This window comes from Gracilinanus agilis, chromosome 5, assembly GCF_016433145.1.
Source record: "Gracilinanus agilis isolate LMUSP501 chromosome 5, AgileGrace, whole genome shotgun sequence".
Taxonomy (NCBI): Eukaryota; Metazoa; Chordata; class Mammalia; order Didelphimorphia; family Didelphidae; genus Gracilinanus; species Gracilinanus agilis.
In genome coordinates this window covers 171,366,029-171,379,590 of record NC_058134.1, presented here as the reverse complement: position 1 = coordinate 171,379,590, position 13,562 = coordinate 171,366,029, and the positions used below count along the sequence as shown (strand labels likewise).

Sequence of the window (13,562 nt, the reverse complement as noted above, 5' to 3'; positions counted from 1 at the left end):
AAAAAAAAAAAAGAATCTATCTCACTGATTAGTCAAGGTATATCTTTACCCTCAACTGAGGGTTAAAGGGCCTGAGGCCGGGAGGTGAATGGAGAAAACTCTACTCACAGAGTCTATGAAAGGAAATTTTCCAATAGAAGTTCAGGAAGATTCAGTCTTTAAACTCACCACGTGGACAGTCTCGGTCACAAACCAGCGAAGCTCCCTCGGGTCTCCTTCACCACACCACTCGCAGCCTCACTCTCCCTCCTCTTTCGAAGGGGTCACATATATGTCACTTCCAGTGCCTTCCCTTAGCCTTTGTGTCCAATCACAATAGATGGTTTCCCAATAGAAAGCGTAGGGGGCGGTACGTCAGTTCTGATTGGTTATTCACTCTGGCACACTTGGGTTAGGACCTCTCAGAATTGGAAGGTGCTCTCACCTTTGTGTAGATTTAATTTAATTATCACAGTATGTTTTAGAGGGCTCACAGCTCCAGACTTGTAAAGTACTCCTCTCTACTACTTGAGATAGGCCTGACTGCTCTTGTTCCTCATGGTGTGTCTGATGAGGAGGTGGTTCTGCTACCGGGCTTGCTTTGTAAACCTGGGAAAGTTTACAGCTGTTTTGTGAGCTGGGCTGGTCCCTGCTCTGCTGCTTCCCTGACCCTATGAAGTGTCCTGGGCTGGACAGGTCCTGTGATTTGGGCTCTGCTGCCTCAGGCACTGTGCTACCACATGGAAGTGAATAGGTTATGGTAGTTCCTCCCAGTAAAACTCTCCTTCCTTACCCAGGGTAGAAGAGAGAATTAGATGGCATTGAATGAAGTTCTATTCAATATTTCCTTAATTTACTTAATTCTGGGCTACTAGGAATGCCTAGCTCTGCCACTTACTAACTAAATGACCTTAGAAAGTCACTCATCTCATCCTCTCTGACCCTCAGCTTCCCCATATGTAAAATGAGGATAATTGTACTTTCACTATGTACCTCATAGGGTTGTAAAAAATTCTTTGTAAGCCCCCAAATTTTATCTGAGTATAAACTATTAAGAAAATGGAAGAGAGGATGGTGGGAGGAAACCAGGAAAGACTTGAGAGGCAGGAAGCACAAAGCCCACAAACTATGTTACAATACCAGAATTTCATTCAAAAACAATATCTATAAGTTGCAAGAACACTAGGAGAAAGCTAAAACATCAGTGGAGAGTGGCCAAACTGAATGAAATGCAAAGACATACACCCACAAATTGAAATTGAAATGGAATGCTAATGAAGCCAAGGTGCATCTAGAAACATTTGTAAAGGTGATGAATGGCAGTAAAGATATTCTGAGAACTGGGTTCTTAATTTTTTTTTGCCTCTAGCTCCATTTGATGCTTAATTCTTTTTTTTTTTTTTAAACCCTCACCTTCCTTCTTGGAGTCAATTCTGTGTATTGGCTTCAAGGCAGAAGAGTGATAAGGGTAGACAATGGGGTCAAGTGACTTGCCCAGGGTCACACAGCTGGGAAGTGTCTGAGGCCAGATTTGAACCTAGGACCTCCCATCTCTAGGCCTGGCTCTCAATCCACTGAGCTACCCAGCTGCCCCCTTGATGCTTAATTCTTAAGCAAGTACTAACTCAGTTTGAAATGAACATGAACTATTTCTACTGATCAATTTGAACGTTTGTGATATCTCATATATGTTAGCAACTCTCCAAGACTTTAAGATGCCAGCCTTTATTGGTAGAGGGACTTTCTTCATCTGAGAGTTCTTCATACCAATAAAATCACAGTCCCTAACTATGTATGTTAGCTTCATAGAGAACTCATATAAAGCAGGACACATAGAGTAAGAACCAGTTCCATAGGGTTTCAGACCATATTTCTGATAGACAGGTGCTGATGTTTAAAACATGAAGACAGAAATCCTATCCCGTTTTTCCTCACTCCATCTATTTACTTTGGAGCATGAGGATCTAGCCAGTATTAGTCAGTACCCATCCTAGTCAATTCCACAATTCTTCTCCTTTGCTGAACAATCATTTCCAAAAAGGAGCTGGCCACAGAAAAGTTTGATTTGGCATCCCACTCTGAGGATGTGACTTCTGAAAACAGTTCAGAGGGGAAAGACTCAAATGAGTTCTCTTGAGAACAAAGGTTTACTGGAGATTCCTGGAGCATCCTGCAAAGTCCTCTGTTGTTCTTGCTTTTGGTGGGCTTGGCCATCCAACATTCTGTTTCCATTTTGCTAAGTTGTTATCTGGGAAAGAGAGCCAAATGAAAGTAGAGGAGGGAAGTCTGGTTAGCTGCAGTCTGTTTCAGCGTGATCTTCTGCCAAAGTACTTTCATCTTGACCTAGAAAGAGTGCTGCTGTGAGAAACAGGGAATTTTATTGAAGCATATTGCCTTTGGCAAAGCCTGAGACCTGAACCACAGCCTGATGCTCCTACAAGACTCTTGGTAGCTCAGGAAAGCTGGTACACTGTTTCATCTTCTAGATCAGGAATGTCAATACATATTTTCATCCAGAGTTGCTTTTTTTTGTATGTGAATAATGCCCAATTATTTTCCCTTTGCCTTCCCCAATTAGTCAAATATAATAGTTTCTTAGATTTCAAATGTTTCTCCTGACCAGAGAAGCCTAGGCATAGGGAAATGAGGGAGGTGCTGGCTCACATATTCATTTACCTTCCTACAGAGACATATGTTGAGTAACTTTGATGCCTCCTCCAGGAAATGTTGCTCAGGCATTATTCCAGAAGTATCCTATTCCATCACTCCAATACTCATACTAGTTAATGCCATAGTTTCTTTCTTCTGTTATATAATCATTTCTAAGAAAGTGTTGGCCATTGACAAGTTTAAATTGGCATTCCTCTCTAAAGATGTAACATTTTAAACTATCTTTCTGATTCCAGCCTGTACCCATAGCAATGGGCCCAACTCTCCATCTTTCTTTCTTTATTGAACCACAAGATCTAATTATATAATATGCATGATATTGTGAATAATCTTTTCTCCAATAACAAAAATAATGGAGGGGGCAGCTGGGTAGCTCAGTGGATTGAGAGCCAGGCCTAGAGACAGGAGGTCCTAGGTTCAAACCCGGCCTCAGCCACTTCCCAGCTGTGTGACCCTGGGCAAGTCACTTGACCCCCATTGCCTACCCTTGCCAATCTTCCACCTATAAGTCAATACACAGAAGTTAAGGGTTTAAAATTAAAAAAAATAATGGAGAATCAAAGTATTTAATTAAAGTTAGGAAAGGTTTGTAATCCTGGGTCTAAGAGTGCATTTTCTTTATTACAAATTGAGGTTATGGGTTTCGGTGTGGCAGAAATATCTTTTTTTTTTTAAACCCTTAACTTCTGTGTATTGACTTATAGGTGGAAGAGTGGTAAGGGTAGGCAATGGGGGTCAAGTGACTTGCCCAGGGTCACACAGCTGGGAAGTGTCCGAGGCCAGATTTGAACCTAGGACCTCCTGTCTCTAGGCCTGGCTCTCAATCCACTGAGCTACCCAGCTGCCCCCAGAAATATCTTTTAAACTAGGGATTTTAAAGTTTTGTAAACTGTTGCACATTTTGCGACAAAAATTATTTTCAGAATATTAGCAGAGTATTTTAGAAATCTTCCAAAAATGCGAGTGAATTTTTAAAAAGTCATCAAACTGACAAAATAGAGATAGCATGATGGCGTGAATACAGTATTGGAAATCAGGTCCTAGAATTCAGCCCTAGAAACTTATTGGCTGGATGACCCTGGGCAAATTATAATGTCTTGACCTGTGTTTCTAATATATAAATTGAGTGGGTTGGACTAGGTAGATGGCCTCTGAGGTCCAAATAGCTTTAAATCAATGATGCTATGAAACTATGAAATTTTATGATGTTACCAATTTTCCTAACAAATAAGAACTTTACATCCCAATCAGAGTTACCTTTCAAAGTTGTCACATTAGAAGAAAATATACTTATTCTAACAATGATCCTACTGCCAAAATATTTTCAGAATATCTCTTGCAGATTTGTCATAAAATCCAATGACACGTTCTTTTGACTAAGCTCATCTTTCTGTCATTTTTGACTAGTTAAATCTTGAAGGACTTTATCGTAGGAAAAGTACCCATTATTCACTAATTTACCCATCTTGAAGTCCTATAGTAATGAGTAGTGACAAAGCAGTAAGTATGGACACACTAGGGGTTGTAGCCAGAGCCCTTCGCACAGGCAGTCCAAGGTCACTGGACCCAATCTGTGGGAATACCCTCCAAACTTATATAAAACTGATCAGTCACAGCTAAGCATACCGTCCCCTCACCACAACATTGTGATGTCATTTTTCTTCTTCAATAATGAAGGACAGAACAACAAGACAAGTCTTTCCACTTTGAGGTGAAATTGGTGTTTTGAAAAAGGCATTCAAAACCAAGTCTGGTGAAGAAAGTAGTTGATCAAGTTGGGTAATACCATTTAATGTCAAAAATACAAAACGGATGAAAAGATGTTAACAGAGATCTCTCTGATGGGACTTGGAAAAAAGTGAACCAGTGATGTAACAAGAACAAAGATAACTGATGTCCAGGCACTTCGTTAATGTTTATTCATTATCAAGAGATCTAGAGGATGACTCTGGGTTGAGGTTGTAGATGAGAGTTGCACAGGATGGCAGTGAGAGATTGGGATTTGCATCATGGAAATGAGGGTACACATTCCTATGTGCTCACATATCCATTAAAATATTGAAACAGCTATCAAGTAATGGTTGCATGGTTTTAAAACTAATTCTGAAAGTAAATGCCAAATTACCAGAATGAAAAATGAAAAGGACAAATGTACCGCCAGTGAAGATGAAATTAAAGCAATTTTAGGACTTATTCTGCCCAATTTTATGCCAACAAAATTGACAAGTTAAGTGAATATTTAGAAAATGAATATTTCCAAAACTATAAATTGCTTAGCCTAACAAAAAAGGAAATATTTAGTTATTTCAGTCATGTCTGACTCTTCATGACCCCATTTTGGGGTTTTTCTTGGCAAAGATATTAGAGTGGTTTGCCATTTCCTTCTCCAGATCATATTGCAGATGAGGAACTGAGGAAAACAGGATTAAGTAACTTGCCCAGAAGAGGAAATAAAATACTCAAATAATCATATCTTAGAAAAAGAATTTGAACAAACCATAGATGAGCTCCCTAATAAAAAATTCCCAAGACCACCCATATTTACAAGTGAATTCGACCAACATTTATGGAACAATTAATCCCAACACTCTGTAAACTATTTAAAGATATAGATAAAAAAAGGTATTCCACAAAATTCCTTTTGTGACACAAATATGGTTTTGATATCTTAAATTAGGAGAGCAAAAACAGAGAAAGAAAGCAATAAGCCAGTTTCCTTGATGAATACTGATGCAAAAAAAATTTAAATAAAATACTACCAAGGAAATTACAGCACTATATCATGAATATCATACACCATGACCAAGTGGGATTTATACCAGGAATGTAGGGCTGGTTCAATAGTAGGAAAACTATATGCATAGCTGACCATATCGATAACAAAAACAATAATAATCATATCAATAGACGGAGAAAAAACTTTGGACAAAATACCATACCCATTATTTTACCATGTCACCCTCTTAAAAACACAGGTGGCTCAATGGCCTGGATACAAGAGGTCTTAGGTTCAAATTTGATCTTAGACACTTCTAGCTGTGTGACCTTGGGCAAGTCACAACTTCAATTGCCTAACTTTTACCATTCTATCTTAAACACATACACATGCATACAAACACACACATACAGCATATACTTAAGAATAAATGGAGATTGCTTTAAAATGTTGTGTAGTATCTAAAAACAAGAAAACAAGCATTGTCTGTAATGAGGATAAGCTAGCAGCCATCCCAATAGATCAGAGGTGAAGCAAGGGTATGCATCACCATTATTATTTGATATTGTGTTAAAAACACTAGCTACAACAAGAAAAACAAGAAAAAGTAATTGAAAGAATTAAACCAAGCAATGAAGAAACAAAAATATCACTCTTTGCACATAATGATAGTATACTTAGAGAGCCATAGAGAATCAACTACTTGAAACAACTAACAATTTTAGCGAAGTTGCAGGCTACAAACAAAACCCATATAAATTATCGGTATTTCTATATATTACCAACAAAATCCAACTGGAAGAGAAATTAAAATTCCATTTACAAAACAAATGCAGATATTTAAAAGAGATTTTGCCAAGACAAACCCAGGACTATATGAACATGATTACAAAACACTTCTTGCCAAAAAAGACAGACCTAAACAATTGGAGAAATATTCATCGCTCGTGGGCAGACCAAGTCAACATAATAAGAAAGACAACTCTACCTACATTAATTTCTCTATTCAGTGTCATACCAGACAACCAAAGAATTATTTTATGAAGTTAGAAAAAATAAAAATAGTAGAACGAAAGGACAAGGATATATCAAGATGATCAAAGGGGGCAGAAAGGGGAAGGAAGGTGGTCTAGCAGTATGAGATTTTAAACTATATTACAAAGTGGTAATTATCAAAATACTCTGCTACTGGCTAAGAAATACAGTGGTTGGATCAGTAGCTGAGGTACCAAATACATTGTAGTAAATAACTGTAGTAAAAGAGTATTTGATAAACCCAACAATGCAAGCTTTTAGAGCAAAAAGCTCAGCATTTGACAAAAACTGCTGGGAAAATGGAAAAGCAGTTTGGCAAAAACTAGGCAAAGACCAATATCTCTCCCTGTAAACCAAAAAAATGTAAAAATGAGCAAATGATTTCTACACAAATTGTGATACTATAAGTAAATTAGGGGAGCATGGGAAAAATTTACTTGTAAGGTCTATGGATAAGGGAAGAGTTATGACCAAACAAGATGCAGAGAGAATTGGAAGAAACAAAGTGGAAAATTTTTCATTGCATGAAATTTTTTAAAGTTTCTATAAACAATACCTATACAGCTGAAATTAGAAGGAAAGCAAGAAACTGGAAGGAATTTTCATAACAAATTTCTCTGATAAAGGCCTTATTTCTCAAATTTATAAAAATAAGAGCCATTCTACAATTGGCAAGTGGTCAAAAGATGTGAGTAGGCAGTTTTCAGAAGAAATCAAATCTCTCAAGTCACATGAAAAAAATACTCTAAATCACTATTGAATAATTGCAAACTAAAGCAACTCTGAGGTACTGCCTCACACATCAAATTGGCTAACATGATAGAAAAGGAAAAAGATAAATGCTGGAGAGGATGTAGAAAACTAGGCACACAGTTGCACCATTGGTAGAGTTGTAAACTGGTCCAACCATTCTAGAGAACAATTTGGAATGTGCCCAAAGGGCTTAAAAACAGTACCTGCCCTCTGATCCAGCAATACCACTAGGGGGTCTATATCTCAGAGAGATAAAATTAAAATTGAGAGGACTTATGTTTACAAAAATATTTATTGTGGCTCTTTCTGTGGTTGCCTAGAATAGGAAACTGAGGAGATGTCCATCAAATGGGGAATGGCTAAACAAGTCATGGTATGTGATTGTGATAGAATATTATTGTGCTATAATAAATGGTGGTTTCAGAAAAAAACCTGGGAAAAAATATGTGAACTGATTCAAAATGAAGTGAGCAGAACCAGGAGAACATTGTACACAATAACAACAATACGGTAATAGTAATCAATTGTGAAAGACTTAGCTACTCTGATCAACAATGCTTTAAGACTTATGAAAATTCAAATATTCAAAGGACTTAGGATGAAAAATGGTGTCCACCTCCAGAGAGAAAACTGATGAACTCTGAGTACAGATTGATGCATACTTTTTTTTCCTTTCCTTATGTTTCTAACTTTGTATTTTTTTTCCAACATGGCTAATGTGAAAACAAAAAATAAGTAAAAATAAAACCATGCTGTAAAGAAGGAAAAAAGGAATATCATGAGAAAGATGACTCAGTAATCAAGATTTGTGAAAATGGAGGGTATGACTACTTTCCTCCAAGATGGAACTTTTATATATGAAACCTTCCTTAACTCTGAGCTGCTAGTGCCTTTCTGCCTTTCTCTTCCTTATTCAAATTTTGTCAAGAGGGAATATGAGGCATCCTTTGGAGACAGGCCTAGTTTGGGATATTGTATTACCTTTGTCAGAGTAAACATTTCTAAAAAAGGAATTTTCTCTTTCAGGATTGCTGGTGATACAGCCCTTTGCAAAAATATCCATGAATCTGTCAGTGCCCAGATCCGGAAGAACTTTGCAAAAAGCAAATGGAGAGTAAGTCATAAATTTCCTCGCCCCATTGGCATAAATTAGGAATTAATAGAATCATTCACTACATAAGTCTTGAAGGAGGGGATGAATAAACCAATGAATAAATGAACTTTGGAATGAATAAGTAGACACTAATTCGCGAATTTTTTATTTGCTTTAATCCTGAATTAATGGGAATCCCAGAATATTTTTCTGGGCAAAACCTTAGAGATCACCTGCTATATGACCAATGAGGATACTGAATGTCTTCACTCAGTGAAGTGACTTGTCCATGGTCACAATTAGTTATTGACTAAGCCTGGATGGGAAACCTAGTGTTCTTTTTCATTATGTCTCAATGCCAGTTTCTTAGTCCTTAATGTATTTAACCTCCTGACATAAAATCTAATATATATAACTCGAGATTTCTAATTTAGAGAAGCAATAACAAAATTAAAAATTAGTATCTTTCCAAAGCTTCAGAATCTCACCTAAGTGGTCCTTAATTTCAAAAGAGTATAATAAACTTTCATATTTTCATATATTTTCTTTACCATGATTCTATGAAATAAGTGGTGAAATTATTCTCCCCATTTTACATATAAGCACATTGAGTTTTTGAGAGGTTAGTGATTTTCCCAGGATTATACAATCAGTCTCTCTAAAGTGGAATTCTAAATTTCTAAGTTTAGTGTTTTCTCCACTAAACTTTAGTGCTTCTTTACAAGAAATAAATTAGGTGAAAGTACTGAGAAAATAGCAAGGTCCAAAAGAGGAGAATATCCAGTCTGAAAGGGATTTTTGATCATTTTCCTTCAGGGAAAAAAAATCTAACCATTTCTCGTATTTTCAGAGATAGGTTATCTGGCTTGAGAATGATCCCAACCTTTGATTTGTGAAAATGGAGGGTATGACTACTTTCCTCCAAGATGGAACTTTTATATATGAAACCTTCCTTAACTCTGAGCTGCTAGTGCCTTTCTGCCTCCAAAAAAAACCCCAATTTTGTATTTATTTTTTACATATTTGATATACATAAGTGAGCAGCTAGGTAGCACAGTGGATGAAGCTCCAGTCCTAGAGTCAAAAAGAACAGAGTTCAAATACAATGGCAGACATTTACTAGTTATGTAAACCTGGGCAAGTTGCTTAATCCTCTTGGCCTCAATTTCCTCAGCCATAAAATGAGCTAGAGAAGGAAATGGCAAACTACACCAGTATCATTGCCCAAGGAAACCCCAAATGGGTTCATTGAAGAGTTGGACGCAGTTAAATGGACTGAACAACAAATATGCATATAAAGAAAGATATAGATCAAAAAGCTTTCCTTTCTCCACTCTGACTACTGATCACCCTAACTTCCATCAATTCCCAACTAAAGTCCAAGCTACTACAGGAAGCCTTCCTTCACCCTGCTTAACTCTAGGGCTGTCTCTCTTTTAATGATTTCCTAATTATCCTATATATATATATATATTATCCTAGATAGATAGATAGATAGATAGATAGCTTTGTAGACAGTTGTTTATATGTTGTCCTCCCCATTAAATTGTAAGCTGTCTTTTGCCTCTTTTTGAATCACCAGTTCTTAGCATAGTGCCTGGCACATGGTAGGCATTTAATAAATGTTTACGTATTGATTAAAAAAAATAGATACACATCTCTCCTTATACACTGAAAGCACCTTGAGATCAGCAACTATTTCTCTTTTGCCTTTGTAACTCAGCACCCAGCTTAGAGCCTGACACAGAGGTCGTGTTTAATAATGATTTATTGGTTGGTTTATTAAATGAGGGGGAAAGAGCAATTTTCAAATATTCAAATGGCTGTCACTTACCAGGGATCATGCTTACTCTGAGTGGCTCCAGAGGAAAGAACTGAAGGGTAGAAATTATGGAGATTATCAATTTAAACTCAATATGACAAAGAACTTGAAAAAAATGTAGAGGTGGGGCAGTTATTAGAGCCAGGTCTGGAGCCTGGAGGTCCTAGGTTCAAATGTGGCCCCAGATACTGCCTAGCTGGGGGATGGTTGGCAAGTCACTTAACCCCAGTTGCTAAGACCTCACTTCTGTGTTGGAACCAATAATACCAATTCTAAGACAGAAAGTAAAGGTTTAAAAAAAGAGAGAGTTGGACAAAAGGACCTCCCAATTCTTAAGATTCTGATTCTAATTAGGTTGCATTTACCTCATGGATGTTGTATAGATGGAATATCCCTTAAATAAAATATCCTCTACAGCCTAGGTTCACATTATAGACTGGCATAGAGGTGCTTAATCATTGCTTCTTGACTTGAATTGAAAGCAGATGAAATGGTTACTTTCTATCCTGATGGACTCTAGTAAATGGGGATGGTTTTAGGTAAAGGAGCGACTATCGTGAGAACTTTGGAATAACTGAGATAAGTAGAGAAATAAAGAACAAAACTGTGCCTTTTCCAATTAACTTGGCTATTCTTTGGGGTTTTCCCTCCCCTTTTTCCTTTCTCCTTTTAAATCTCAGCAAGCATTCAATGCTACGGCCGTCGTGAGGCACATGAGAAAACTGCATCTCGGCAGCAGCCTAGACAGTTCCAACTCAAGTGTGTCAAGCAGCCTCAGCCTGGCCAGCCAACTCCCTGACGGGACAACCCGAAAAGATTGTGAGTACCTGGAGAGAGGTCACTCAGCTGCCAGTCCTTGGGGACATTCTGGTGGGAAAGGGATTCCCCGTCAGCCATCACTTTCAGGAACTCAGAATCCGAGCTCACCTTAGCTTACTTGACACTCTTCAACTTTTGAAGCCATCGAAATCCTTTTTCTTTATTTTATTAGCTAAAATGCAATTCTCTCTCCTCTTTCTCTATACAAACCCAACCTCAACTTATGAATGTATATATTGCACTTAAAATCTGCTGATTCAAACTCAAAATGCCACTTTTTCCCTTAGGAAGAGTGTAACTCATGGCTTGATTCCCAGTATGGCCAGAAAAGCCTAGTTAAACTTCAGATACAATTGAGCTCATAGTAATAATGGCTCTCATCTTGGAGTGCTTGTGCATGACGGTTTCTAAATTTGAGAGCTTTATCTTGTTAAATGACTACAATAGATTTAGCATGCCATTATTGGGCTCTTTCTGTCTTCTTTTCAATAACATAAAGACCAACCCTTTCCTTCCTTCTTGGAAGAAGCCTTCTTGGCTTCTCAGGTCAAATCCATTTACCCAGTCTGTCCCCTAAAGGCTAGCAAGTGATGACTGAGCTATTCCTAAGTGACTCCATTGTCAGGGACTTCAGGGAGACCAACTCTATATGGCTGAAGTGGCATATGAGAGAGAGAGAGTGTGTCTTAGAGGACAGAGAGCCCATCTCAGCCAGTCTTGCCCCTCTCTCTCTGACTGTGTGACCTGGGGCAGTCTCTTCACCTTGCCATGTCCCACGCAATTTTCCAAGACTCTCAGGTACAGAGAAGGGACTGATCTGGATTAGTAGAGAGACTTGCCTCATAGAAAGTTCCTTACACTGGTGAAATTGCCACCACAGTCTAGGGGGCAAAAATAAATAAAAACAGTTCCGTGTACTACTTTCCATTATTCATTTAGCTTAGCTTAGGTTTAAAGTCCTAAAAAAGATCTGTTCCATATGTTTCCTGTTAGATCCACTTCTGCCCTCTAGTCCTAAGCTGAGCTGCTGCCTTAGCTCCTGCTTTGATCTGTAGAGAACTGAAGTCTTTCCAGGGCAGAACCTTCTGGCTTCTAGTGGAAGCAGTGCTAAATTCAGAACTACTTTCTTCATCTTTTTTTTTTTCTACTCTCCTTATCAATTTGACTCCCCAGCTCCTTCCAGGAACCCTCATCCTTTCAAGTAGTTCCTAAAATTGTGGCACCAATTTCTAACTAATTGGGCTCATTTGTTCATCTGTAAAATGGGTGGTTTAAATACTGTTGTCCCTTTCAATTCTAGGTCTATGACCATGAACTCTTCTCATTAACCATCCCAGAATTCTGTTGATTTAGAAGAGAAAAGGGGAAGAGATCTTATAAAAATGTCAACTGAAGACTTGAGATTCTGGTACCATCTTGTTCATTTCCCTTTCTGGCTTCTCTTCCAGGCCTGGCATCCTCCACACTCTGTAGTTTTATTTCCTCCTCTTCGGGTGTCTCTGCAGTAGGAGCTGAGCGGAGACCGAGGCCAACCACTGTGACCACAGTCCACACTGGCAGCAAGTGACTGTCCCCAGAGGTGGAGGCTGGGCTGGTGAGGTAGAGGGAAGCGCTAGGAATGAAGGCCCCACCAGTGGCCAGCAGGACGTGATTTCACCTGAGTGATTTCACCTTGCATGGTGCCCCTTCCTGCACAGGACTGGAAGACAGAAGCTTTTTTTATGGCCATATTTTATACTGCAATTCTGAAGTGTTCATTTCTCACAAACTTTACAGACTCAAGGGGAGCCAATTTAACTGGTTGGATCTGGTGCTGTATATATGAGTCTAGAGATGCTCTAACTGAATGGACCTTCGCATTCCTCACCCCATTCCCCTCTCATTTACTCTCTTCTCAGTGTAGGTAACAGTATATGTTGTATTTTTTCATTAATGGGGAAAAAAAGGTTTCAACTGGATTATTTAAATATTGGTAACTTTTGTGCATTAGGTATTTCTTTCTTTTCTTTTTAAGAAATATTTCCTTTTAAGTCTTATACTTCTTCAAGTCACACAAAGCTCTTTAGTGAGTAGAGATTTACATCAACCCCACCCACAGCTTATTTTTATTCCCAGGGGGATTGAAAATGATTTTCTAAAGATCTACCAAAATAGGATAGAGGATCTATCTTCCAGCATAATTATTCACTTTACTTCGACTTCTCTCTCCTTTTTATTATCTCACTTCTTAGGAGAGGCAGCTCATTGTACATGACAACACAGCCATTCAACATTTGGAGTTATTCTCTTCCGAGAAACTTCCCTAGAAATGCGCTGCCTGTCATGACCCTTTCCACATTAGCCACTCCAGAACACTCAACAAACAAATCCAGAAATAGTAGCCATGGCATGATTTGAGTCATATAGAAGATGAAGCCTATTCCCCAGAGCCCTGAAACTTAAGAAACTCCCATGCAATAAGGATCAGGCTGTCCTTCCATGCCAGACTGAATTCTGGTTTTTTGGTAAAAAAAAAAGAGCCCTTCCTCTGGGGATTCCCTACAAACCTGGTATTTCCCTACCATCTTTATAGAATAAATTTGCTATGGTTGACATGCTTATACATTGGTGTTTTGGAAGCCTTCTTTACATGAGAACCCTACCACAATTGTATTGTTAAAGTCTACTGCCCACAC

General features: G+C 38.3%; 1 protein-coding gene across 1 annotated transcript in view; it reads left to right on the top strand.

Annotated features, from left to right (window-relative positions):
• The window catches only part of CAMK1D (calcium/calmodulin dependent protein kinase ID), a 484,315-nt gene extending 471,861 nt beyond the window's left edge, over positions 1-12,454 (top strand). The window contains exons 9-11 of the mRNA XM_044677707.1: positions 8,180-8,267; positions 10,749-10,887; positions 12,336-12,454. Coding sequence (XP_044533642.1) covers positions 8,180-8,267; positions 10,749-10,887; positions 12,336-12,454 — 346 coding nt within the window. The remainder of the gene's footprint in view (positions 1-8,179; positions 8,268-10,748; positions 10,888-12,335) is intronic.
• Positions 12,455-13,562: the final 1,108 nt, after the last annotated feature.